This window comes from Channa argus, chromosome 4 (genome assembly GCF_033026475.1).
Source record: "Channa argus isolate prfri chromosome 4, Channa argus male v1.0, whole genome shotgun sequence".
Taxonomy (NCBI): Eukaryota; Metazoa; Chordata; class Actinopteri; order Anabantiformes; family Channidae; genus Channa; species Channa argus.
In genome coordinates, this window is record NC_090200.1 from 17,286,044 (window position 1) to 17,313,902 (window position 27,859).

A 27,859-nucleotide genomic window follows, 5' to 3' on the forward strand; every position below is an offset into this window, starting at 1 on the left:
TCACAAGTAAATCTGAAAAATAAAGACAAAAATAAAAGTTTTGGACATCAAGCATATATTTTATTCATTAGACCAAACCCATGACAAGGCAGAGTGAATTTTTTGTCTTTTTTTTCTGTTTTCCCTTGAATTTTACAAGTCCTTGTTTTTGAAGATACAAGATAGGATATGTTTGTTCTGTCACATACTGTTTTGCTCTAGGTATACAGTGAAGAATCGTGTTAATGTAATAAATTTAAAAGTTTGTTTAAACTGGTAATGTATGATTTAGCCGCTATATGGGAGTAGATCATCCTCAGGTTTTTTGTGTAGCTGTGTGGAAAGAAGGACCTTAAGTTGACTGTAACAAGATAGAAAAATAAGCAAATAGATATAGATCAAAGATGGGTCACTGTTGGAGCTTAGAAATGCGATTACTATAATTGGCAAGACACAGTAATAGTTTTCCAGTGGCATCTGACTCAGTCGCTATTCAGCTCTAATAGCAGATTGGTCAGTTGGTCTGGTATGTGTGTCACACACTAATGATTTCACATCTCACAAATGTGCCCTAAATGTGCTGCTGAAGCCTGTCTGTAGAGCCATGGAGCTGGCAGGAGCCCGACTTCCACCTGTGTGAAAGATACTGTGATAACACCTTTTGTATGAACAGAGGACACTGAAAGTAAATTATTGCAGATCACAGATAACTGTTTTCTTTTAGGGGTTTTTGTTGGGTTGTGATCTTTGTAAATGTTATTTTAATTAATGTACATATTCAGCAACATACTCAACATAAAGGACACAGCACTATCTTAGATTCGCTATTCTATATACATGATTTAACTGACAGCGATATATATTTAGATAACCCCTCACCTCCCTCCTGCCATACAAATGTTCAGTGAACATGTTAACACTAAAATCCTGTAGCTCTGAGGTGTTTGTTCTATTGGACTGTGGCTGAAAGCTGCAGAACCAGACGTTAAACAGTGTGTAAAAGAACGGTGGGGATAGTAAGGTGTGGTAAACCCCGAAGCCTGAAATGTGAGATAACATTTCAATGTAGTGAGTGCATCATTTTTAAATACACTCCTCTTTTATGTAGGGTGCAAAACTGTGAGCCACATTATGTTACAACTCCCCCAGTGTGGGTTGTGTGTAACGGGAATGTTGCGTTAAGTGTTGATTGACTAGAAGCTATAAATGAATGTAGGAATGTGGTCATCCCTTTCGGCCATCACAAGAGTAAGGTCTAACCCTTTACATAACTACAAAAACTCTCTTTTAACATTTAGTAATGGTTTAATTGCACTGTGATACCAAGAACACACCTTCACTGCAGACTAGGTATATTGCCATACAGCATGTGACTTCTAGTTGATCTAGTCAATCCTTTTCCCTCACTGAAACTGCCAAGTCAAAAGAAAACGGAGAGTACAACATTACTGAAAACAAGAGTTAAAGAGTCAGAGTTGTGAGAATATGGCTTTTCAGAGGACCTTTGCTTTCCTGAACCTGAAAGTCACATCAAACATAGCAAAGCTTAAAGTGATCTGCTATTTGCAGTTTTAATAGTTGAATGAACTGAAAACTCCCTATGGTGAAGGTCAGTTGCTAGTGCGTTTTGAGGACAGAAGTAAAATGATTTTGTCATATTATCAAAATGTGTCAACAGCTACTGCTCTAATCCAAGCTGAATGAAATATCTGTGGGGTTAATGACATTCAAAGCACATTCCAGGTCATTACAAGTCCTGTAAGAGTGAACCATTAATACCCATAACACATTTAAGTCCAAAATTCCCTTCATTAGTCTCAACTGTGAGTGTTTCTTAATTAGTTTGAATGAAGCGCCTGTACGTCTACTTTCTATACATGTATTTACAACACACACTTATACGCAACACAGGGGTAAGCTCAGACCAAGGACATCTCACTGTACTCCCTATACTCTCCTCCAGTGTCACTGGAAATCAAATTAGCAGTTTGTCAATAATTAACAAATACATATTTACAATTAATGAAACACCAACTCTTGATTCTACACCATTCCCTCACTGATTGTTGAGCTGCTTGCTATTCACTTGGATATGTGTATTTCTTGGTGTGTCTGTGTGCAGTAACCCTACTAGCCATGCATTGAAAAGTGAAACAGTAGTAGGTGTATTGTTTTCATTTCAAAAGAGGAACCTTTAAATAAACAGGTGCTCAGCGTCTTAGTTTTATATCATAGAAAAAGATAAAAGAAACAGGCAATCATTCCATCGTGATGATGGAAATATGGAAAAAAAACAGAGAGAGAGAGAGAGAGATGAATGAAGTCAGTCAAATGCCTAGCATACAGTAGAAATGATCCCAGTTTTAGAGGGATACAGAAGAATATTTTACATTGAAGACCCTGCTGACAGCGCCCTCTGGTGGCAGATTTGATGAACATACACGGGATGTAGAAGACAAAGAGGGACTCGTTACTCCAAGTAGATGTCCTCGGTGGGGCAGGCGTACTCCAGATGTTCCTGGTAATATTCCTGGAAGGCTCGTCTACAGAAAACACATAAGGCCTGAGAGCATGGATAACCTGCCAGCAGTTAGCAGGCAGCACACACATTTCAAATGTTGTTTCACAATGTTGAGAAGCACAATCTATTGCTTAGTTAAAGAGAGGGTAGGAGTGTAGTTCTGTTCCTGTTGTTCTGTTCCTCAGACAGTTAGAGAAGCTGATAGATAATACAGCTGTGCCCCTCCCATACTCTGCTGCCTGCTCTCATTCCATGCAGAGACAATGAGCTATCTACATCTTTAATTATTCAAACCCAATACAGCTGAATAAGACATGATTAAGTCTCCAATCATTATTTAACCTTAAACACACACACACACAAGCCAGAGTATAAAATAAGCCTGAATTGCATGATGTGAGCCACTATGGTGAAGACAGGCTTTAACCTTTGAGATCAGACTATAACAGCAAACCATCAAAGAGCATGTACAGGAAAACTGTTTTAAAGGGCTTTTAGCATTTTCAGCATCTTCACAATTAAAGTGCATTTAGAGTTTAACTGGAATAAATATCTTGAATTAGACTTAAGCTTGTAGCATAAAGGGATGTCATTACTGTCCCCTGGTATGTTCTTAATTTAGAGTAAGTGATATAATAAAATAATTTGGACTTACCCAACACACTCTGCTACAGGTCGCATGGATTCCTGGGATACAAACACATGGCAAGCAAATCTGTTCAGCATTGGGTGCTTAGTGATGAAGCCGAAGTAGCTGCAGAGAAAAGAAAAACATATGATGCAATCAGTTTAATGTTACACTATACACTGATCACATGAGTGTAGATTGGTGGCTTTGTTTACCAGCTGTTCCTTGGATGGCATCCACAGAATGAGATGTTTTTCATCTGGAAGAAGTGACTACATCTGTCAAACTAAAGATGTAGAGTGGCATAGACAGATAGGAGGAGCAATGTTAAGAGATGTTGTCAGGTTTAGTGAATATTATTTGTGTTCCAAATCAAAAGGCTACAATCTGTTCAACATATAAGCTATTCTAACCTAAAGATCCATCGTGACACTCTACGTTTAATGTAGACTGCATTCATAATCCCAAGATAAGTGTGTATTAAAGTAAAGACTTATGATGCTAAGTCCTGTTCCATTTACATGTATTTTCAACCTGCAGGCAGTTTGGAATGTTGTAATAAATCAGGAGTGGAGCATTAATACAACATTATGGCATTGAAATACGATGACTGAATCGCAGCAACGCATTCATTCATTCATTTGTTCTTACTTCATCAAGGACATCATATTCATCCTCCAGGCACATGATCAGTTTCACTCCTTGCAAGCTGATCTCCAACTCACACAGAGATGGAGGTCGTAAATGCACCGTCCGTTTCCGCGATATCGCAATCTAACGGGTGGAAAATCACGGTAAAGCAAATTTCCTTTTCATAGCACATACTGTTTGGGCATATATATATTTTTTCATTGTTTTGTGTGTTTGAGTGTGCATTTCTCTTTTGATCTTTTCTTACCTTCTGCATGGCAGCACAGAGGATGCCATTGCCTTGGTGATAAGGTACCTCAACAGACCCCAAAAACTGAACGCTAAAAGTCTCAATCCATGCTGGATTTCTTTTCATTCCTATAGGGTGTAACATCAACATACATACAGTAACGGGATTACTACGACACTGACAATGAAACAGAAGAAAAGACAGTAGGTGTATCTCTGCACATACCCAACAGTTCCTTTGAATGGCCTATGACCTCACTGGCATAAAAGGCAGGGAAGATACCCCTCTCCCCTGTCCGCATGTTATAGCCTCTATACCAGTAGTCATCCTCTTCTTCTTCGACATATAAAGGATCATCCACATCCAGCTCCAGCTCGTCTGCATGTCTCGGTATAAACCTGCAGATGGCAGCAGAGAAGGTGATGAAAAAACAGCAAAACCTCCTTTAAATGTGGTATCCTTACCCCTACAGCTGAGCATCCTATTAAACCGAGGTTCTCAGTTCCATTTTGCTGCTATCTTCCAGATTCTGATTTATAAAAGACACACCCAATCCACGTAATCAACAGTGAAAAGAGGACTGTGTGGACTGGGGTTAATTTGATCAGGACGTATCTGTTTGAGTTTCATGTGACTTGTGGTGGAGAGCTGAGAATGAGGGATGATGAAATAGCGGACAGAAAAAAATAGCGGTGGGAGAGTTCAATGTGGGTATATGGTTACAGAAAGTGGACTGTGGTAAAGCAAATGCATGATTATGCATACATGTCATGTATGTGTAACCAAGGGATGAGCATGCTGCTTCGCATCAACTACACATGCACACACATACACAGGGTGGTAGCTGATCTTATTATTGGCCACCCTGCAGCACTTAAGCCCAGCTTTAGCTTATAAATCTGTCACCCTACCGAACATCATTATCAGTGATTCCTTATTTCCACATGACCATTAATCACAGTGGAAACCAAGACGTCTTGCAGAAATATTGTTTTATTTATCTACATGGCCTGTCATATGCAAAATAACAATTAGAAAACTGGAGCAAAGGAAATGCACAATCCTTACCATTAGGCCATTTCTAATATCTATCAAAACAATTATTTTTTTCAGTCTTTTATTATTATTCAGCATTTACAGTGCATCCAGAGAGTCTTCCCAGCGCGTAACTTTTTCCACATTTTGTTATGTTAGAGCTTTATTACAAAAAGGGTCAAATTCATTATTTTCCTCATCATTCTACAAACAATACCCCATAATGACAACGTGAAAGGAATTTGTTTGAAATCTTTGCAAATATATTTAAAATTAAAAAATTTAAAAAAATCACATGTACATAAGTATTTATGCCCTTTGCCATGACACTCAAAATTGACCTCTGGTGCGTCCTGTTTCCACTGATCGTCCTTAATATGTTTCTACACCTTGATTGGAGTCAGCCTCTTGAGATCTAAAGGTACATGACAGCCTGCCTGAAGGACTCTCAGGCCATGAGAAACAACATTCTCTGGTCTGATGAAACAAAGATTGAACTCTTTGGCCTGAATGCCAATGCCACTCACCACCTGACCAATGCCATCACTGCAGTAAAGCATGATGGTGGCAGCATCATGCTGTGGGGGTGTTTTTCAGTGGCAGGAACTGGGAGTCTAGTCAGGATTGGGGGAAAGATGAATGCAGCAATGTACAGAAACATCCTTGATGAAAACCTGTTCCAGCGTGCTATGGACTTCAGACTGGGGCAAAGGTTCATCTTTCAACAACACAATGACCCTAAGCACACAATCAAGATAACAAAATAGCTGCGTGACAACTCTGTGAATATCCTTTAGTGGCCTAGGCAGAGCCCAAACTTGATTAATCAGCTCTGACCCATCCAACCTCATGGAGCTTGAGATGTACTGCAAAGAAGAATGGGAGAAACTGCAAAAAAATTAGGTGTGCCAAGCTCGTAGCATTATACTTTAAAAAACTTGAGGTTGTAATTGGTGCTAAAGGTGATTCAACAAAGTATTAAGCAAAGGCTGTGAATATATATGTACATGTGATTTTTTTTGTTTTTTATTTTTAATGAATTTGCAAAGATTTCAAACAAACGTCTTTCATGTTGTCATTATGGGGTATTGTTTGTAGAACTTTGAGGAAAATAATGAATTTAATTCATTTTGAAATAAGGCTGTACGCACTGTATAATGTACTTAAACTGCAGGTTGTCTTACCTGTAGACTGCTCTGTGAGTCTGTTCCCTCTCCTCTCCGTTGATGGTACAGGAGAAAAGGCCAAAGGATTCTGTGCCTGTGTGGCAAAATGACACTAATTTGACTGTTTTAATATGCCAAAAACAAATGATCTTTTTACACTAACACCAAAAGCTTAAAGATCCAATATAAAATACACTGAATACTTTTTAACCAAATTGTTGAGAAAAAACATGGAAACTTTCTGAGAGGAAGTCTAAATGAAAGCTAATTGGATTTGTCAAAAAAGAAATGGCAATGAAAGCCTTTTGTAATGAGCCCTTCATTATGCAAATCACCCTTCATTAGAGATATGAAACTTGCAATGAGAGCACTGATTGATGATGGATGCACTGGGAAGGTCTTCTGTCAGCTCACCGCCAAATTTAGATCACATAAATGCATCATGCTGATAGTATTGGGTAAACCTTGAAAAGCAGTATATTCATTTTAACCACAAATAGAGATTTTTAGCAGATATGCTGCTGGGCATATCTTGTACAGCCCACAGTTTTACTTGCTTTGAGTTAAAAGAGCTTAGCATGTTAGAAAAATATACATTTGATTTCTTGTTGACATTTACTTAAAAAACAAAAAAGACACTACTCTCACGTCGGGGTTAAGGTTAAGGTGATATAAGATATAAATGAGTTTGAGTATTTCCCAACATGTTTTAAATTTGTATGTTACTTACTGGAGGAGCGGGAGGTACTGTTGACAAACACATTGAGGAACTTCTTGGAGAATGGGAGGTCAGCCTCAGGGGAGGAGTCCTCTGAAGAACTGAGCAGCTCTGGCCTTACCTCCTTATCATCTTGACCATAGCCCACCTCACTGGTTCCTAAAGTCTCCTCATCACATAGTGTGGATAGCTCGCTATCATCACTCAGGACAGAGGTGCACCTGTGAGGTTTCAAATCTCAGTTTAAGGCTTGACAGCCACTAGTAGCTACCATTAAACTACTTATAACCTTGCAAATGCTCTGTTTATATTCAGATGCATGTTGCATTATACTGGGGCTTGCACATTTACTAATGCCAAAGGCATACCTTCTGAGGCTGACGAGTTCCAGTGTAGTATTCTCATCCACCACTAGTGTGTACTTCATAGAGTCATAGGCCAGTCCATCATCTTCATTGGGCTGCCTCGGAGAGAGCTCTTTCTCACACAGTGGGAGGTCATGGTCCAATAAAGGACGTTCTTGCACACTGGAATCAATGGGGGGTGAACTGTCAAGTTCTAAGTCACTACCTGTGTAAGACTGCTTCCTCAAGCCACCCAGGTATGGATAAGAGTCACCGTCGTCCTCTTCTTCATCATTGTCTGTGGAATAGGTGAGGCTGAAGCAGCGGTTGGTCTGGGCAGTGGGGATGTCCAGTGTCAGACTGTGTTTGACCTCTGTGATTCGCTCAAGAGAGGCTGAGGAACGGCTTGTTGGCCTGGGCTCAGTCTCTCGACCTTCATCTTTGTCGCTGACCACGCTCTCACTGAGGCTTGGTGAGTCCAGATCCTTCCTCCCTTCCAGGAGAATTAAATCATTATTGGGCTCTACATCCTCCTCCTCTCTCCTGACATTCTTTGATGTTTTCTCTGTGAAGTTCATCACAGACAAGTCTTTAGTGGTAAACAGCGAATTGGTATTTGTGGATCCTCTGTCATTTGTACAGCACTCTAAAATCAGTGGGGTTATGGTGTCACCAGTAGGGTTGCTCATATAGAGACAGGAACTTACTACATCTCCTTCTTTTGAAGAGTCAACACCTTTTCTTTCTCCTGGATCCATCCTTTCCATTTTGTATACTTCACCTGGATTCTCTTCTCCCTCTGATCCCTCCAACCTTGCTTTCATCTCTTGGTCCTCATCATTAAAACCATCTGCCTCTCCAATGTCTGAGGATGGTGAGATAGTATCAGAAACAGACACCTTTCTCTTGAAGCACTCCTCAGGACAGCTGATGGGGTATGAGCCCTCTGAGATCATTCTGTTGACCAAGTTGCTGAGCAGCCAGGGTGAATCGGAGTTCTCACTCAGCTCATCTTCACTTTCTGACTCTGAGTCTCCCTCACTTGTTTCATCATATTCATCGGTACTTGGCATTAGCCTGGGTCCCACTGGCAGGTAGAAGGAACGTTTGAAGCTCTCTAGGCTGTGGTCTGGTTCTATCTGGAGCACCATCTGTCTGGACAGGCTGTCCTCACATTGTTGGGCTGGTGGAAGGGTTTCGTCTGGGTCAGCCTGATGCTCACAGGATAGCTCATCATCCACAATCTGTAACCCCATCAGACCTTGACCATCATCGTAGGGCTCAGGGGGTAAGACAGGTGAGTCAACTGGGGAGGGTGTAGCAATAGTGGGTGAGGGTAGAGGGGACGGAGAGGGCAGAGGAGATACTTCTTTTATTGGGTCAGGCTGACCCAGAAGGAGAGCCGTCTTAAGTCCAACGATTCCACTGTCCTGCTCCAACTCTGTATCTGGGTCCAATTCCTGATCTGATGTGGGCGAGCTGGCTTCTTCAATGGAGTTGGTGAGGTGAGATGAGCGTCCACTACTGCTGTCATCACTGGTAAGGTCAAGCTCTGTCTCTGATATAGATGAAATCATGTTGGAGACTACAGGGCCTCCACAGGCAAAAGCAGCCTCCAGCTCCCCTTCAATGTCAGAGTCAGAGCCTGGAGAGCTGAGATCCTTATCTTGGTCTGAAGTCATGTAACCTCGCTGGTTCATATCTGCTATCCCTGGGTCTGAGGATGGAGAGGTGGAGTCATTAGCTGCTGCCTGTATAGCAGAGGCTGCAGCATCTGAACTGTTAGACTGGTCAAGAGCATCTGAATGGCTGGAGGACATGTAGCTGGAAAAGGAGGCAGGCTCAAAGGGTTCAATGGAGGGAAATTCAACATATGATGACTGATTCTCTTTACACACCATGTCATAGGCCTCCTTACACATGAACTCTACTTCAAAGTCTTTGTCCAGCTCCTCATCAGACAAAGGTGTGTCTGCGCCATCGTTGGGGCCCATGGGAGCAGTAGATGACAAGCAGCAACTGGTTCCATCAGGGTCTAGATCATTCTCTGGCTCCATACCTGACTCGCTGGTGATTGTGTAGGTGTCGGTAGCACGACGATTTAAGTGTTTATGGTTGTGATCGCTGTTGAGGTCATGGTCCACCTCTGTGTCTGAACACTGGGAATGCTCATCTATGGAGGATACTCTGGTTGTCTGGATTAAAGGGTCGGCTTTTGTTTCGTCTCCAGAGCGTGGGTGGGACTTATGTTGGCCAAATGAGCCTGTGAAGACAAAATTTGTTCAGAATCAAGAAAGGGTACAAGACAAAGGGATGAAGCAGAACAGTATGAATTAGATTATTTATAGGAAAACAAAAAGAGAAAGGAGACAGGGTCAGAGGAGTTGGACAATTAAAGAGAGACGAAAAGAAAAAAATAATGAGGAAAGATAGGTTCAGCTCATAATCTACTAATGAAAGAATGAGGGATGAGGACGTTCAGCAAAACTTCTTAATGAGTAAAGAACTAATTTGACTTCTTAAAGTAGAATAGTGCAAATTAGCTTGAAAAAATTAGCATGACAGTGTTTTGCTGAACTTGTATATCATTGAACACATCAAATTCACATCACATCATTTTTTTTTCACAGCACAACACTACATGACACTGATGTTCATGGGATGAGCTTGCTGGGCTGGCCTTCTTGTTACCGTATTCTGGTCTCTCCTGCCTGTTTCCCTCCATGTCGCAGAGGAGGGGTCTGTGAGGGGACTGGGGGTTCCCACCCTCCCCTGTCTGTTTTGTTGGAGTACCTTTGCTCTGAGACCCTGGTGCCTGGGAAACTGGAGAGCCTGGGCACTGGCCTGTCACATGGCTACCATCCTCCAGACATGAGTGGGTTGGAGACAGACGGCCTGGAGGTAGAGTAGACATTTATTTTCTAACTATGTATAATAGCTGCAGTTTTTACATTATTATTTATAATAGTTGAGTTTAATTTGAAGGCAACAAGGACACAGCCCATGTGAGAAAATTGTTGCATAACTCTAAACCTGGAGCTTCAATGATTTAGTAAATGTCAAATGTTTTCATCTGGTGGATTTCATAAGCATATAGTTTATTATTAAATTTTTCTTATTGCACAGTATCCTGCAAGTTGGGAGGTCAGTGCTGATATCTTACATGATAATTGTAGGAGCTTGTGGTGGTAGACAGGATTAATCATGTGTACTTAAAACAGCCTCTGGTTACACAGCCTAATGAATAAGAAGCTGCAATGCACTGTGTGTTCTTGGTATAAGACCAGATGCACTACCTTTTACTCCTCATGCATATCAGTGAGCATAGTTTACTGGTTGTCCTTCGTTGAACCACTTTTGGGACTGACTACTGCACACCAGGAACACTCGAAATGACCTGCTGATTTTCAGATGCTCCGACCTTTTCCTCATTCACCAGTTCCTTAAATTTTCCATTGTTTCCTTTTTTTACCCTTTAAAGTTGACTTGCTGCCTAATGTCCCACCCTTTGACAGGTGCCATTGTCACAAGATGATAAGTGTTGTGCAGGTCAACTGTCACTACTTGTCACTACTAAGAATGTGGCAGATTTATGTATATTATTATATCCTACAAATTAAATGTGGATGTTGATTTTTTTATTGTAAAGGCACTGAGTTACAGTCGGGACAGCCCTATCCGATTCAGTGTTTTTCAATTAAATAAATGCAGATTGCAATGAAAATGCTTGAATACTAATCCAACAATATATTTATTTTACCAAATAAATTACTGCCATTTTGTGTGATGTAACATGTAGTGGACAGACAAATGAATACAAATACAAACGAAAACGTAATCACAGTGCACATGTAATTTACCGTAGGCACCTGCTTTTGTACTTACCCTGTGAAGCAGGGTTTCGTAAAGAGTCCTGCCAGGTTCCTTTCTTTGGGGACAGGCTGCTGTTGTTGTTCAGAGAATCCTAATAGGAGAGAGAGAGGGGTAGATATTTAAGGTCAAAGACTCAAATACATGGAAGAGTGATTGTTATATAAAATCGGTGCTCACTGTTAAGGAGCTTACCTGGGACACAGCAGTGGTGAGGTTCAGTGTGGTCGGTCTGCTCTTTAGTGTACCAAGAGTAGGGGAGGGAGGAGGCGAGGCAGAGGGGGATGGGGGTGCATCTGGATCAATCTCTTCATCATCTTCCTCTTCCTCCTCCTCGTCCTCATCTTCATCGTCAATCATCTCAAACTCTTGGAAGTCATCCTGGAAGGAGCAGACTGGGTGGTGCATGTCATTCTTCTCCAGAATGAGGGAATCCTGACCCCAGAAACAAAATGGAGAGAAAGAGCTATGTGAAGACAGAATGAAACAGTGTCTTCTGTTCTGACATCAGATGGGAAACTATAATGAAGTGAGACAAAAAAAAAGAGAAAAGTGTATAGCACTAGGAGAGCACAGATGAACAACATGCAACACAGATTTCTTTAACTACACAGATAGCATCTGTAAAAAAAAAAACAACTAAAGCAATGTAGCAGGTTTCTCGTCAATAAAGGTCATATAAACAGCCGCCGTACATTTCATTGACAGGCTTTTTGTGCATCCTCAGATTTGGGTTTGTGCACCTAGGATGTGTGTGGTGGGGCAGTGCAGCTTTCAGCATCAGCATAGCAGAGTTAATGTACCTCCACCCAATTAAAAAAGGGGAATTTCATTTTTAAGGTTAAGATGAAGTGAAGGGGCTTAGGAATGCATCGTGTATCTCCATAACTACAGAAAAACACGACTCTGTATGTGAAAAAGAAAGAAGAAAGGAAAAAAAGGTAGGAGGGGCAATAAAATGAGAGTGGATCAATCTGAGATCTCTCCGGTTTCAGCTGGTTTACTGGAAAGTGGTGCACTAAAGGATTTTTAAGACTAAGAGACCAAGCCTCCATGAGTGTGTGTCCATGTGTGTGTATGTGTGTGGTCAATATAGTAGAGTAGATTATTGATGCCAACCTTAATAGCTTAAAGTTGCATCATCTGTGACAAGACACACTTGCTATAGCTGGAATTGTTTATCTAATCACACTAATTGATTGGTTTGAATTCCATTAATAACCTACTATAAGCAGAAAAAAAAAGAGTCACACTAATATAATCTAACCCTGATTGAGTGATAATAATGTCAATGGAAGCTGCAACAAATATTTTATCCCAATCATTTTCCTCCTCTTCCCTAGATTGAATTTGATAAAGCAAACTGAGTGATTGATTTATCTGGTTTGCAGGTTGAACAACACAGCAGCTTCTGTGCCTCTAAGTGCAGTCTTTTTAATGGAGGAATCAAAGCTCACCTTCTCGCCAACCACTGCACACAATTCTGCTGACGCCTGGTGCATTGACTTCACAGCCACAGCAGAAAAAAAATCAACACGCAATCTATTACCTACAAGATGCACATGAATATGCAAAGTCTTTCCTACTAAACACTTATCTGTACCTTATCTCGGTTTAGTGGTTTGAGAGATTTTTGTATTGGTGTGTGATTATAAACCTTTCAATTTACAATTATATTTAATGAGAACTCCTTTGTGATAATTCACAATGGTTTTACCTGACAGTGACCTGTATTAAACATCACTAGAGATATGTAACCTGTAATGTCACGCATCTATGACTCCAACTGTAAAAATTTAGAGATCTGCCTGGCAGAACAATCTGCACAGGAAAAATCTTTTAGCAAAGCCATGACAGACAGGCAGCCTTAAAGAAAGGTAGCGAACTATAAATAAGACTTATGTGTTGGCGAGAATCGATCCCCATGGTCTCCAGTTCCCAAGGACATTTCCCTCAGCTCTGTAACTGTCCCTACACTGTCAGCCAAGAAGGCTTACTGTACACAGGCAACCTTTCCTGGCCTTGCCTCTTTCGAGGCATTGTGAATGAATTTAACTCATTAACACACCCAAACCCAGATAAACTGTATTGCTCAACAGTCAAAAACACACCTGTGTGTTGTTCACATATAGCAATAAGCTGTCACAGTAAAAAAGCAAATCAGCTTTGTGCTCTCTAATTAGCAGACCAGAGGCTTGTTCAACATAACTAATTATGTACAGTCTTCGCTGCTGCCACACACTACAAGACTGTGAGATGGCAGAACCAGTGTACAAGTGAGCTTCGGGACGAGAAGAAGCACTGAGTTGAACTGTAAAACCATCTTTCTCACTTAAAGCACTGGACAGATAATTGAAACTGAGGACATGATCGTCAAGCAAACACCAGCTGGTGACTGTAGCTTGACTGGGAATCAAATTCAACATAGCTAGTTTACATGTGAGGGATGTGTCTGATCACCTGTGCCTTGGATGAGATCTGGTTGCAATCAGCTTTTCAAATAGGCTTTAATGGGCATAGTCTATGGTAATGGGTGCATCAATTCATAGCTACATAGTCTGGAGTTCATTGTCAAGCCATTAGTCTCATCTTTGTAGAATAATCAGTTAACTAAAAGGGAATATGATTGATGTCTTCTAGGTTTTCAAAATTAGATTGCATTTGATTGATAAAAAGAAGGAGCTAAGTACAGTACATAATCACCACCATTACAAAATTGTTTCTACATTTATTTACTATGTCCAAAGGCATACTGTGGTTATGTTGTGTTTATTTTAATTGTGTTTGTGTGAGGGTGCATGTGTGCCTACCTAAAGCTTATTTTCCAAATGTATTGGTGCTTGTAATCTGGATGAGATTTATGGTGGAGTTTGAATGTGTTTAATAGCCTCCCAGTAATGGAGATAGTGAGTGATGGCCTCCATATATTAATGTTTCTGAAATGTCCACATTTTATACTGAAATACCAAATGTCAGACATAGACACCATTGCTTTGTCAAATACTGAATTATACATGTTCATTTAGGGCTCTGCAGAGATAGAGGCGGATGTTAGAGAGACAGGAAGTGAATAATCAAAGGCATGATGAGGAAAAACAGCTGTGTGGGTGAGACAGAAAGAGAGACAGAGAGGAAAGTATTAAAGGGAAGGACTCTCTCTGCCATGTTCTCCATGTTTGTTAACTCACATACTGAGAAAAAATTAAAGGGTAAAGGAAAAAAATAAATTACACCTTACACGGTCAAACCTGACACCATGTGACATTACTGAGAAAGGACAGTCTGAGAACTGCCACAGCTTTTCTGTATTTGGCCAGTAATCACCATTTCGTCAGAATAAGTAACTTTAAGCCATTTTGGATGTCACTCAGCTTTTGTTCAAATGTATGTGTGTGTTCCTGTCACAGAGGCTAAGAAGTGATCTAAAGGCAGATTAAGACCTGAACCGCCGTAACAAATTGGAATTAATCAGAGTTGGGGATTGGGGCTAGAGGATAATCTCACAGTTTTTCCTAAACATCAAAGGCATCCTGCCCACTATCATACTGACATAAACATCAAAAGCCACTCTCTGTCCTGAGCCTTGACCTTCGTTGTTTTCATTTCCTCGTTCCTGCTTCCTACTTATTAGTTTTACGATAATTTCTGTTTTACTATTTTATTAAATTCTTTTTCACAGTTATGCATCGTCTGTTTTGCCCTTGGTTAGCGTGTGGTGTCTTGACCTCCCTTTGGAGGGCGTTTTGTTGGTTTGTGCTCTGTTGTTTTTTTGTTGATTATTAAAATCCCATTTCCCCTCCTCATCAGTCTAAAGATATACACTAATTGTTACACTCTTCATCAGCAGTGTGATGCATAAGGGAGGGGCAGCTGCTGCTGATGAGCTGACAAAAGTGTCACCCACCCTACTGATCTAGGCAAAATGAAATGCCATAAAATTCTCTGTCTCGCCTTTCTTCCTCTGTTATTTAAATGTGGACGCATGGACTCAGAGGCCAACTGGGTATATGCTCTGTCCATTCCATGTCAGCAAGATTACTTTCTCTGGGCAACAATGTAACATGACAAGAACTGACATTGTCTCTGCCCTGTGCTTGTTTGTGAAGTGTGTGTGAGGGTGAGTGTGATCATATGTAGGAGGCATAAAGGACAAAGACAGTGGTATGTACTGTCGGAGGAAGAGTCACCGCAAAAATGTGGTTGCCTACCTCAGGTTCTACCTCTTGCCAGAGTGAGAAGGAGGTAGGTACCTGCATAAGGAGAACTGACCAAATCTGATGATATCATTAATATATGAGAGAGCTTGTCCCTTCAGGGGTCGCACCAGAAACTTCACATTGATTTGGCATGAGTTTGTACGCCGTATTCCCATATTATCCCGGCTCTGGACCGGACCTTGTTGGCTGTGCAGGATCATCATACATAAATGAAAAATGTATTATGTGAATGGTAGTGGATTGGTTAGCGCTGGCTGGAAGGCCCCCAATCGGATTTGTGGAGTTTACATGTTCTTGCATGGCTTTCCTCTAATTACTCCGGTTTCCTCCCACAGTTCATGCACCTACCATTCATTGGTGACTCTAGATTGTCCATAGGTGTTAGTGTGAGCATTAATGGCCCTGAGATAGCCTGGCGTTTTGTTGCTGAATTAAACTGGAGAAAAATAAATATCTAGTACAAATTTATGAGAAGTGCTTTGCCTTCAGAGCATACCAACCAACCCTGAGCTAAATCCCTATTCCCTTTCACCTAAGACGAAAACGGAAAAAGAGAGAGGGGAAAAAGTCAGAGAAGGAATGCTTTAGGCAGAATGGGGATGGAGAGAAACAGGGAGTGAGAGCTATGTCTTTTAGCAACACTCTGCATAGCACGGAGGGAAGGGAGACACATGAGGAAGAGGTGGGCAGAGAGGGAGGAAGAAAAGATAGAGGGAGGGAAGGAGGTTGTCTCTGCATAGCAGCAAACTGCACTGGGTCACCCACCCTCTGCTGCAGCTGTGGCTCCACGCCACCACCATAAAACATTTACGTCCCAGGGTGAAGAAAAATGAAAGAAAGAGGAAGAGGGAGACAGGATATGAGACGGCAATTCTTAGAAACTGTGTAATTAAGGTCTAAGCTGGTCAGACATGTGGGATGATACAGTTAATGACTCAATTATTAGCATATACTTCATGACACAGCCACTTGAATAGGATGCTGCTCAGAATATCAATTATAAACTGAGGAGTTTTTTGAGAGTTCCGTGCTATGTACTGTATTTACTGTATGATATGTGATGATAATCTGTATGATAATAGAAGTACATAGAGAGTACTACACTTTGGTCACCAAAACCTTGCATGTTTCTCTTTTTGTCCCAGGTTTAGAACATGGATATGTGATGCTTATGGTCTTTACTGTAATGACTGCAATGCTACTCAGCCTGTGGACAAAAATCTGAAGCTACACTGATGCTGACATTAGATGGCCATAGACTGTCAAGCAGTTATCAACACAGACTTTGTAGATCCAGTCATTCTTCATCTTCCTTACTCATTTGTTTTATTTTCATTACACTTTTTCTATTTGTGGATCTTTCAGATGAATCAACTATGATATGTGTATAGTCACCAGTTTCTCTGGCAAGACAATTCAGCAATTTACATAATTTAACCTGAGCCAACAACAATTTAACATGACTACAGACATGAGCCATTTTTACATATTGAAGAAACAGAAATAATAATATGTGCCTTACCTTTTCATATGGATCAGAGTCATAGTTGAGTCCAATCCCACAGTCATCTGTGATTTCAGAGAGATCTTCATCATCAAACTCCTCCAGACTGATGTCGTGGGCTGGCCTGGAAATACATGATGCACATTATGTTCAATAAATGTTGTGAACAAGAGCACTGATATTTGCAATATGACAGTTTCATGCTCCAATCATTGATTTCGGTTGTCCACATATGTTGAACACAGGAAAACACATAAACATAAACTATATCTTCTCTGACTTTTAAGGCTCCATACATTTTAATTGTTACTAACATACTAACAAGAAGTGATTCATTTCAGTGGCTCCCAATAACTGCAACACATACTGTACTGAATAAAATACGGAAAAAAATATCAGTGTTTAGTTCCTGAATCTTATTGTATACATGTTTGAGTTGTGATGAATGTCATTAACAGAGCTGAAAGTAAGGAGCACCAGCACACTACAGCAGGGAAGTGTATGAGTCTCTGTAATGACCCATGGTGTTGAAAGTTTTCTTGATTAGACTCTCACTCATCTTTGCCCCATTAGTTTCAGCAGGCAGTTGACTTGGAAGGTGTTAAGGGAAATACTGCATTGCAGCTTACTTACTAAGAAAAGGATACACCACACAGTATATATGGATGCAAGCTTACATCACAGAATCATGTAGGGGTCTCGTCCACAAAATGTCATTGGTCATAAGGGACAAATGAGGACGTGCTGACGCATCTAAAACTAAAACAGGGGAAGGTCATGAAAAGTCACAGTAATTGCTTCCTGCATGCTACTGGATTGTTTAATGTACAACAAAGTTCTACTGGCAAAAAGTTTAAAAAAGCAGGGATTTTAAAGGTAGAGTGTTTTTTAGGTTAATTAACACAGTGTATGTTGTCTGGTCAAGTAATATTTTCAGTTCAATCTCAGCACAAAGATTAAACTTAGTTTTGTTTTCAGCAGCATGGCTTAAAGCTACAAAATGTAAATCATATAATGACGTTTAACATAAAAAAGACTAAAAACTTTCCAGTGTTTTTCAATTTATCAGAGGAAAAAAGCTATCAATTTAAAAAAATATTAAAAGTTATGATAAGCTGGCAAGAAACTTTTGGATAAAATTGTTTGGTTAAGATAGTACTGATACTAGATATAACACGTTTGGTTTCCACTCGGAAAAAATACAGTCGCACACAAACTCTTAAGCTCGACCTTGGTCTTGACTTTATATCTAGTCAGATAACATTCTGCTAAAACCGCATCTTGATGATTTCCAACAGCATGCAGGCAATTTCAAAAGAAAGAAAAGAGAGCTCTTAATACAAGAGGCTAGAAATGTATTCATAATCTAAAGTCAAATTTATCATATACCATGTTTTGGCTTCCTTTATATTATGCTGATTATCATGCTGAAAACTCAGTGCTGATCCTCAGTACATTTATGATCACGGTACATTAAACAATATTTATTATATGTTTAATTACTAAAGAAGCCAAATTTAAATGCTCAGGTGAGGTTTTTAACATAGTAGTTATAGTTAGATTGTTCTATTGGCTATACCACAAACAATTTGGGATATCAGTCATTTATGATATGTTTGATTTGGAGGTTTTGACTGTGTTTGTGGAGCATGTTATATTGGATGTGCAAATGAACCATACAGCTTCTAAGAAAAAGGCTCTGAGGGTCACCCTGTCTGAACTGATATGACTAACGTTTTGATAACACTCTGACTGATATGGGAGCAAACAGGTGTATATAAAGTCTGTTCAGATCCAAGTGGAGTTGTATCCATCCAGGAGTGCTGTGTTGTGTGTACGGGGGGGATCATGAAGTGTCTTGTTGCTGTCTTGGTGTTGGTGGTGCTCGCAGAGGGAATCGTGAGGTAAGAACACTTGCTCTGTGTATTTGTTAATTATTATTTTTTTAAGTCTAGCATAAAGTGACTGAGGAACAAAGCCATTGATTCAAAAACATAGCGTTTTTTCTTCCTCCTGCCCAGGATCCCTCTGCAGAAGCACAAGTCTATGCGTGAGGCCCTGAGAGAGAAAGGGATCGAGTTGCCTTACCAGGATCCAGCGCTCAAGTACCACCCCTATGAGCTCGCCACTGCCAACATGTACATCAACAACTATGCTGATGTAAGATGTCCTAGGCTAACACCACTTTAACATACTGTAAAAAATATTTAAATGAAAGCATTAACTGACTAAGGGGTTTGTCCATTCTTTCATTCTGTTCCTCTCTTTGTTTTTAACGTTTTCACCAGACCACCTACTATGGAGCCATCAGCATTGGAACACCCCCCCAGTCATTCCAGGTGCTTTTTGACACCGGTTCTGCCAACCTGTGGGTGGACTCCATCTACTGTAACACTCAGGCCTGCAGTGAGTACAAACTACCAAGCTTTATACTACACTTCATGTCCATGACTTCTCCAGATGAATTACTCACGATAAAGGCATGCAGAGCTTGCAGTTTGGCATATTGTTTTCAATAGATTACTAACATGTGATTTCTGTTTAGTGTAACTACAAACATGCCAATAGGCATTTCTGATCTTAGGGAAACCCTAAAATCTGGTTAATGATTTCTGTAATCACATAAATTATCAGTATGAGCAAAGGCTCATGGGTAAGGCAAATGGCTCTAGAGATCACCCAAATTTATGCCATTTACAGATGCACACACAAAGTTCAACCCCCAGCAGTCTTCCACCTACAGTGCCAACGGACAGTCCTTCTACCTGCCCTATGGAGCTGGAAGCTTGTATGGAGTCTTTGGATATGACACTGTCAATGTGAGTCACACCCACCAAACAAATGCCTCGCAGTACAAATCCCGCTACCTATGGTGTGGTCCGAGTTGCAACATTGGCAAGTAACAATAGACAAAGATCATGCAGCAGTTTTGTTTTGTTTTGTGTGTCTTAAATGTTGAATTAGTAAAAACATCAGAAAATATCCACATATGCATAAGCAAGACACCCACACTAAGGTAGAATTAGAAGACTATTTGCAATGATTTGATAGAGTCACGGTAGAGTCAACAAGTCACCTTTTACCTCTACTTTTTTATTTATCTTGTTGTCCACATTCATACCAAATTTAAAGAAGCTGTAGTCTGAAACCTAATGTACTGAACTCGTAGGTTGGGGGGATCACTATCACAAACCAGGAGATTGGTCTGAGCACAAATGAGCCCGGTCAGAACTTTGTGGTGGCCCAGTTTGATGGCATCCTTGGCCTGTCCTACCCATCTATCTCAGCTGGAGGAGAGACCCCTGTCATGGACAACATGATGTCCCAAAACCTGCTGAATGCTGACATTTTTGCTTTCTACCTGTCTAGGTACAACTGACTTAAGATATGTATTTAGAAAAACATATTCAGAATGACATATAGGAAAATGTTTCTCTACATTGCAACTAAGTTTTGGTTTGTTGTCTGGTTTAGGGGAGGACAGCAGGGCAGTGAGCTCTCTTTTGGAGATGTGGACACCAACATGTACCAGGGCCAGATCTACTGGACCCCTGTCACTTCTCAGACCTACTGGCAGATTGGTGTCCAAGGGTTGGTGTTTCTCAACATATTAGCAACCTGAAGTGTTTAACATGTTGAAATCTAGTGACCATCAAGAAGCACTTGCTTCAAGATGGAGAATCTCCAGAGACACACAAATGATCCTTGAGTTATTACTGAGTATTTTGTGATTGGTTGAAAAAAATAAAAACTTTTGCTATGCACCCTGTAGGTTCCAGATCAATGGTCAGGAGACTGGCTGGTGCTCTCAGGGCTGCCAGTCCATTGTGGACACTGGAACCTCCATGCTGACAGCCCCGAGCCAGCTTATGAGTAACATCATGCAGGCCATTGGAGCCCAGCAGAACCAGTATGGCAATGTAAGACAATTGAACTGTTGCACACACAAAGCTGAAGCACCCAACTAGTAAGGCAGAATTAATTTTACTTCTTAAGATCCAACTGTGCCCGTATGAGCATATGAAACATAAGTGTACGTCAGAAGTAGATAAAGCACAAACACCATGAAACAATATACAGATGTCCAAATGTATCTCTTTGTTGTCTTGATGTCCAGTACATGGTGGACTGCAGCCAGATCAACAACTTGCCAACTCTCAGCTTTGTTATCAGTGGTGTTTCCTTCCCTCTGCCTCCTTCTGCTTACATCATCCAGGTAAGTTACAGCATGCATGCTTAGCATATATCTGTGCAACTCTGTATCCCCTTATTTGTACATGGCATGTCTTTTTCTGGGCATGCCTGCAGTGATATGGACTTTCCCTTTTCTCCACTTACAGCAAAACCAGAATGGATACCTGTACTGCTCAGTGGGCATTACCCCGACCTACCTGCCTTCTCAGGATGGCCAGCCCCTCTGGATCTTTGGAGACGTGTTCCTGAGAGAGTACTACTCTGTCTATGACCGTGCCAACAACCGTGTGGGCTTTGCTACCGCTGCCTAAGTCTCATCAGTGTAACTTCATCTGACCATAAACCTGAACAGATAATGATGATTAGGTCTCTGTCTTCTCCAAAACTAATAACAACCAGGGGATTTGTAAAGTTAGTTTGACATTTCTGGCTTTAGTTTTAGTTAATATATTTGTTACTGTAATTATACAGTACAAAGGATTGCTATATAAGTGTTTTAAATCTTTGCCAAACACTGTCTATTTAAAATAGGCAAAGCTGAAAAGTATCTATGGAATTGAATCATTCTGATGCAGAATAAAGGGGAAAATGCTCGCTACAACTGTTTTAACCTTTCGTCTTTCTAAATTAGCCCTCATTATCCTAACAACATAACTCCTGGGTTAAAGGGTTTTCCCGCTCTATAATTTACTTTTGTGCGGGCTGTGTATATGTCATATCCGTGCATGTGTGTTATTCCCAGAACTACTGGTAGTTTTAAATACAACCCCAATTTCAATATGTGAAAATGTTAATAAAAACAGAATGCAATGATTTGCAAATCTCATCAACCTATATTTTATTTACAATCGAACATCTTTCACAATATTCACAATAAAACACTTCCAGAAATCACTGTCTGTGAACAAAAATCGCCATGCAATCCACAAATGTAAGTTAAAGCTGTATATTGTGAAGAAGAAGCCATATGTTTACACATCATCGAAATTGATTTATGTACTGTACTGTGGTGTACTTAAGTGACAGGTGTTGTCATTTAGTCTTAAACAAAATATCACTAGAACTAATTTTTCAAAATCACAAATTTATTGTCTTCACCAAAGAGGAGCTTGCTAATGAGGTCATTGCTAATCCAAGTCTTTAGGGAAACTGTGTTTGTAGGTGTAAGTGTGTAAAGCTGTGTAATTCACAGTGGAAAAACAGCACATCAGTGCAGCTGTATCCAAGGCAGCTGTCACCACCACACAAATGCCATGTTAGGTATTTGGGGAGTGGCTGTGAGAGACAGGAGGGTAATCAAAGGGGTGCTGAGGTGGACAAGGAAGATGAAATCCTGTAGGCAAATGGGAAATGTTTAATTTAGAAAATACAAGAGCTCTGGAGAAATAAAAAGCTTTGTTTGACTCATAGCACAGAGCATATTTTTATGGTGAGAATATGCGATACAACAGACATCTGACCTTTGGGGCCACCCTATAAAATGAAATTTAAAGAGTATGTTTACTGAAATGCGATGTTGCCACTACTGAATACTAAAGGATGCCTTCACTGATTTTAAGCTTGCTTTTTTGGTTGTAGTTTGGGAAGTACATGTACATAAATACCATTAAACCTCCATTGTCTATCATAACATTTCTCTACTTCTAGTTGAGAAAAGCCTCACAATGGCATCACTTGGAAGAACCTTTAGTTCAGTTTATGTTATCTTGTGGCTCACACTATGGAGCTTGTAATCACTGTGAACCTGCTCCCCCAGATGACATCAGCTAGAACCAGAGAAATATTTTAATACAGGAAAGTCAGAGGGAAGTTTAAAAGCACTTGAATTAAAACCTAAATTAAAGCCATAGAAAGCAAGTTGAAGATTGGTGAAGTAGGTGAAGTCTGAATAATACCACAAATGACACTGTCACAACGTCTCTTATTTTAACAACATGAGTAATAAAGAAGTAGATTTAAATTATATATAATATTATCAGTAATGATTGTAACAGCTCATCAGTTTAAACGTCCTTTTTTCTCTCCTTTTAGTTTAATTTACAGAGTGAACATATTAACTGACTCCAGTTGCACATAAACATAATAACATGAAAACACTTCAGGGATCAACAAGGCTATAACCTTCCTGTTCTCATGTTTTTGTTGTTCTACATATTTTTGAAATACTTAGAAAATTTACTCTGATTTAAATTTTGCATTAGTTAGTGAGATGCAGGCACCACTGCAATTTTGACATTATATCTCTATATTCCCACTAGGTGCAGCCTTCAAGTGAGGGCGCTGCGCCTGTCACACCATGTTGTGCACCACTCCCCATTTATCCGACACCGCACCGTGATGTCCCTTAGAGCCAGTCCATGCCAGCTTGTCATCACTGTTAATATTTTGAATTTGAAGCTGGGGAGAGAACCATCACTTTGCTAATGCTCAGAAAAAAAACATTCTGAACCAGATCAGTCTACAGCTATTTTGAAATGACATGCTGAGCTACATCCTACCACAAGAGAACAAGTCAGCACAAAATTATCATCACTGATGCTTCATATTGTTGCTGGAATGGCACACCCAGAATCACTGCAGTTACTGAGGCCTTCCATTTCTGTGTGAATTCTTGTTATTGTTCTTTCTCCCTGACTATCTCAACTTGAATAATTGATAGTAACATCCAGGTTTAAATGCAGATATTTCATAGGATTAAAAAAACACATTTGCACCAAATTAATCTAGCAAAACAACAAACGCCCCAAATCAAAACATTGCATGAGAAAAACTAAAATCTGCCAAGAAATTAAATAGACAAAAGCATACCTACAAATGGGCTAATGGGTGGTGGGATCTCTGCTGTAATTAAGCAGCCTTTTAACCGTGAGCACCTGCTTCTGGGTGACATCACTTCTAAAAGACAAGAGCATTTGATGCGGTTGCTACTGACTCATTAAAGAGATCAATTTCTCAGGCTTTACACCCACTGTCAGTCTCCAGTAATGCACAGACACACACATATCCAGACCCCCATGCAAACACAGACACACACGCACATACACACACGCGCTCACACAAACACACACACATGACTCATGCATATAACCTAATGAAGCACTCTCTTTTGTCTGTGTGAGAGCCAAACCTGAAGATCAAGCCATTTTTGAATCAAAGAGAGAGATGATGCATAGGTTTGGCTGGATTTAGATTAATAAAGTCATGCAGTGTAAAGTGAAAATTGCTGATAGATGGGAAATATTCACTGCCGTCATGCTGAGGGAAAACTATTCTTATGGACTGCATAACTGTGACTCATTTAATTATTGTTAAACATGCAAACACGCTAGAGCAACAGCCACTGTGAGGTCTGATAGTGTGAAATACAAGTGGTGAAATACAAAAACACAAAAACAGAGTTAGAAAAACAGCAGGGGGGCAAGCAGAGATGGAACGCTTAAGCTAAAATGAGTCTGTATGTGATTTAAGCTTCTTACCCCATGGAAACCCTACCCACTACCACCCACCCTCCTCCCTTTGCCTTCTACATTAGCCTTCACAGCACTGAAGGAAAGTGGAACATCGACTGCTAAACACATGAGATTTACAGAGAGAGGGCTACACTGGGGAAAACACAAAGATGCTTATTGTAAAATTTGTGATAGACTAGACTTTTAAAATATTTTAATAGATTATTGTGAAATAAGGCTAGAACTGTTTAAAATCTTCAAATTCAAACCTTATATATGTATAAAGTATATTTAAGTATATATTTCTTAAGATAAATGTCTACCACAGTTTCAGAAAATCCAAGTCAAAATCCTCAAGTGTCTTGTTTTGTCTAACCAACAGTGGAAAAAATATTCAATTTATTGTCATAAAAGATTATGAAAGTCACTGAAATCACCTAATCTTGCAAAAGACAAAGTATTGTAACCTTTGAGTTATCCAGTTAGCTTTGATCAAATTTAAGTGAGAAAATGTATAAATCTGTAAATATTTAATAATACAACATAAGGATTATCAGCTCTTCTCTTTGTTGCTTTGCTAAATCACTGTGAATGTTTTGTATTTTCAAAATACAAGAGATTCCTATAGTCAGTAAGTGACTTTTTGAACTCAGAGCTTAGCAAATTATATTAACTTGGAACTAGATCCAAAATGGAACTTATCCAACATTAACAAAAACAACATCAACAACAAATCTGCCATCGGGCTGCATTAACAATGCATCCTCTGCAAATCTAGACAGCATGTACAAGGCTTTTCACAAAACATAATCAATGAATTCTAAAGCAATGGTAATTGGCACTCTGCTCACTGTGTGAATTTGTTTTAGGCTTCAGCACACCACAACAGGTATTTGTGCTGCAAAATCACAGCATACTTGGATGCGTTTAAATAAATATTTCTGTAAATTTAAGCCATCCTGGTAACCAGTAAGTAACCTGGACTGCTATTGATGCTCACATTAGAAACAGAACAGTATTGCCTATATACAGAGTCATACAGCATTTAAAGTTTGTATATCCAAAGGAAAGAGTGTACTCCTTTAGTGCAGGATACATTTTATAAATAAATTTGTTGATACCCATGAGAGAAAGTGGGCTCTCTTATGGATTATGTTGCCCATTTGAAACAGTGCTAGGGTTATGTAAGGCAGATTACTGTACTGCACCATCACACCACTGGTGGTTTCATCCATGAATCAGTCACACACACACACATACACACACACACACACACATTTACATGAAAACAACACTGCAAATACTCATTTTAGTTCTATATTCTGCGCTCACCACTTTTCAACTAAACTGATTTGGTGGTTCTTTATAGACTAAAAACAATCCATAGCTGAGGAGTGAACTAAAATGATTTAATGTTTTCGACATCAGTGACTGTTGTTTACAAAGGTGTGAATATGGAGACACGTGCCTCTGATACAATAAAGTTTCTTTTGCACTGGCTGTTTGCCAGATATGTAAATTTAAAATATTGATATAAAGGCTAATGCTTGGCTCTGTGTCCTGAACTTAGGTCACCGGCAGTCATGCGAAACATCAGGTCTATTGATCTGATATGATCCATCCCTAACATGAGGCTACAGTGTGCAACTAAATCCCACATGAGTGCATGTTGTGGATATAAAATCCACTGGGACTTGGCTTGCTAATGTGATTTTATTTTGTAGAACATGGGAAATGTGGAGGCAGGCACCGTCAGGAAAATGCTTATATGTCCTGCATTTGAGCTTTCTGCATTTGGAGCAACATAAAATCTGTTCTATTTCTACTCTTACATTTCTGTGCATCCTAACACAATTACATCTGGATATTTCAGCAGCCTCGTTGCAATTGTATCCAAATTCAAACCACACAAGTGTTTCAGGTGCTTATCAGGTCCAATTTACAAAGCAAATACACTCTTCTAATGCCATAACATGTCTTCTAACAGTAACAACCTTGGAGAGAGCACTGGAACTGAATCCCAGATACTATCTCAGTAGATCCCCGGTCACAGTCCTTGGGCAGGAAAAAAAACGCATGCAGGTTTGTCATATTTTGTATGACAGAGGTCAGATTAGAGACTCTGAAACAGCATCACTATCTGTAGGACTTCCTTAAATCATTGTTCAGCCACATGCCCTTGCCTGTGTTGGACTCAATAGGGCGTGGGCCTCTAACAGCGAATGCGCAGGGTGCATGGTGACTGTCGTAGCCGACTGACATAGCTAAAGATCAATCTTTTGTTAAGTATTTTGTTATTTAGGCATCTTTACACTTTCGACAAATGTGTAAAACAGCTGTCTTATAAAACGTCAGTCTTCATTATCACAATCAACCCCGAAACCCAAATAAACAGCACCGTTCAGCTGCAGCACACACTGGCGCGCAGAGGAGGCAGTAGCAGGCCTTCCAGGTTACTCAGAATATCTTTTATATCCCATGGCTGAGAGTAAGCGCTTTACCGCAGTCATCAAAACAAAACTGACAGGTGTGTTTCTTGTTTTTAGCGTTTAGTATTTTTTTCTCTCGTTAACCGTGCGCATGGTTCCCCATCATCATCCCACTGTGCTCTACATGTAAGCTCTTACCTGCAGCCAGGAGGAGAGAGGGAATGGAAAGTGGATAGGGAAAACATCTCAGCCCTGTCCGCCATCTTCTTCCACAAATGACTCAGAGCAACTGCAGAAAATCACGGAGGGAGCGCAGTCCATTCACTATCAAAGGACTGAGGACGGATGCAGCCGTGGACAGAGGTTTCTCTCTCTGCGGCCCGCAGTTGCCCCCCTGGCCGCAAGCCTTCAATCAGACAAACCTGCTCAGCACCATCAAATCTGCAGTCAACCATCCAAACAAGCAGGGAAGGAGGGGGTGTCAAGTCGAAAATGATCTTCAGACACAACGCGCAACACGACTCTGTATCAAAAACCAATCCTGTGTTCCACCGATAGATCCACACGAAGCATAAGAGCGCAGTATGGGACCGCTCGCCAAATGTCTGCTGCTGTGATGCTGCTGGTGACACACAACGGATACGGGCCAGCAGTGCGGAGACAGGCAGAAACAGAGGAGGAGGGGGTGTGGAGCAGAGACGGTATAACGTCAGTGGCAGTACCGTATAAGCAGGCTGTCCTGGGTGGATGCAAGTAGAGCTGCGGATCCGACAAGCAACAAAACAGTGGAGTAGAAAAGAGTGTTCATTAGGTGTTTCCAGTGACTTTACACCAGTAGCATAATAGGTAGCGCAACAGACGCCCACTAGAAATCATTGGGTGGGGAACCCAGGAGTTCCCCGGAAAACACAAGCGTTTGAATGTT

General features: G+C 40.4%; 2 protein-coding genes across 8 annotated transcripts; one reads left to right on the forward strand and one right to left on the reverse strand.

Moving 5' to 3' along the window:
• Window positions 1–65: 65 nt before the first annotated feature.
• On the reverse strand, window positions 66–27,829 carry mapk8ip2 (mitogen-activated protein kinase 8 interacting protein 2). 7 transcript variants are annotated; one of them, XM_067501684.1, is made up of 14 exons: window positions 27,133–27,827; window positions 16,881–16,986; window positions 11,337–11,576; window positions 11,157–11,235; window positions 10,065–10,166; window positions 7,296–9,534; window positions 6,940–7,148; window positions 6,228–6,321; window positions 4,234–4,406; window positions 4,027–4,136; window positions 3,780–3,902; window positions 3,344–3,414; window positions 3,156–3,254; window positions 66–2,522 (listed from the first exon to the last, which is right to left on the reverse strand). In XM_067501684.1, exons 1-14 carry the CDS (start codon window positions 27,195–27,197, stop codon window positions 2,450–2,452), a joined length of 3,783 nt encoding a protein of 1,260 aa, XP_067357785.1. In that variant the 5' UTR covers window positions 27,198–27,827; the 3' UTR covers window positions 66–2,449. The 7 variants fall into 7 exon arrangements, 6 of the variants coding, with proteins under 6 accessions (XP_067357785.1, XP_067357787.1, XP_067357783.1 ...); XM_067501682.1 differs by having other exon boundaries at window positions 67–2,522; window positions 9,963–10,166; window positions 27,133–27,824; XM_067501683.1 differs by having other exon boundaries at window positions 68–2,522; window positions 6,228–6,303; window positions 9,963–10,166; window positions 27,133–27,822.
• Window positions 18,622–21,869, forward strand: LOC137126260 (gastricsin-like). The gene is made up of 9 exons (XM_067502816.1): window positions 18,622–18,766; window positions 18,884–19,022; window positions 19,151–19,268; window positions 19,563–19,681; window positions 20,032–20,231; window positions 20,337–20,453; window positions 20,635–20,782; window positions 20,980–21,078; window positions 21,203–21,869. Exons 1-9 carry the CDS (start codon window positions 18,711–18,713, stop codon window positions 21,365–21,367), a joined length of 1,161 nt encoding a protein of 386 aa, XP_067358917.1. The 5' UTR covers window positions 18,622–18,710; the 3' UTR covers window positions 21,368–21,869.
• Window positions 27,830–27,859: the final 30 nt, after the last annotated feature.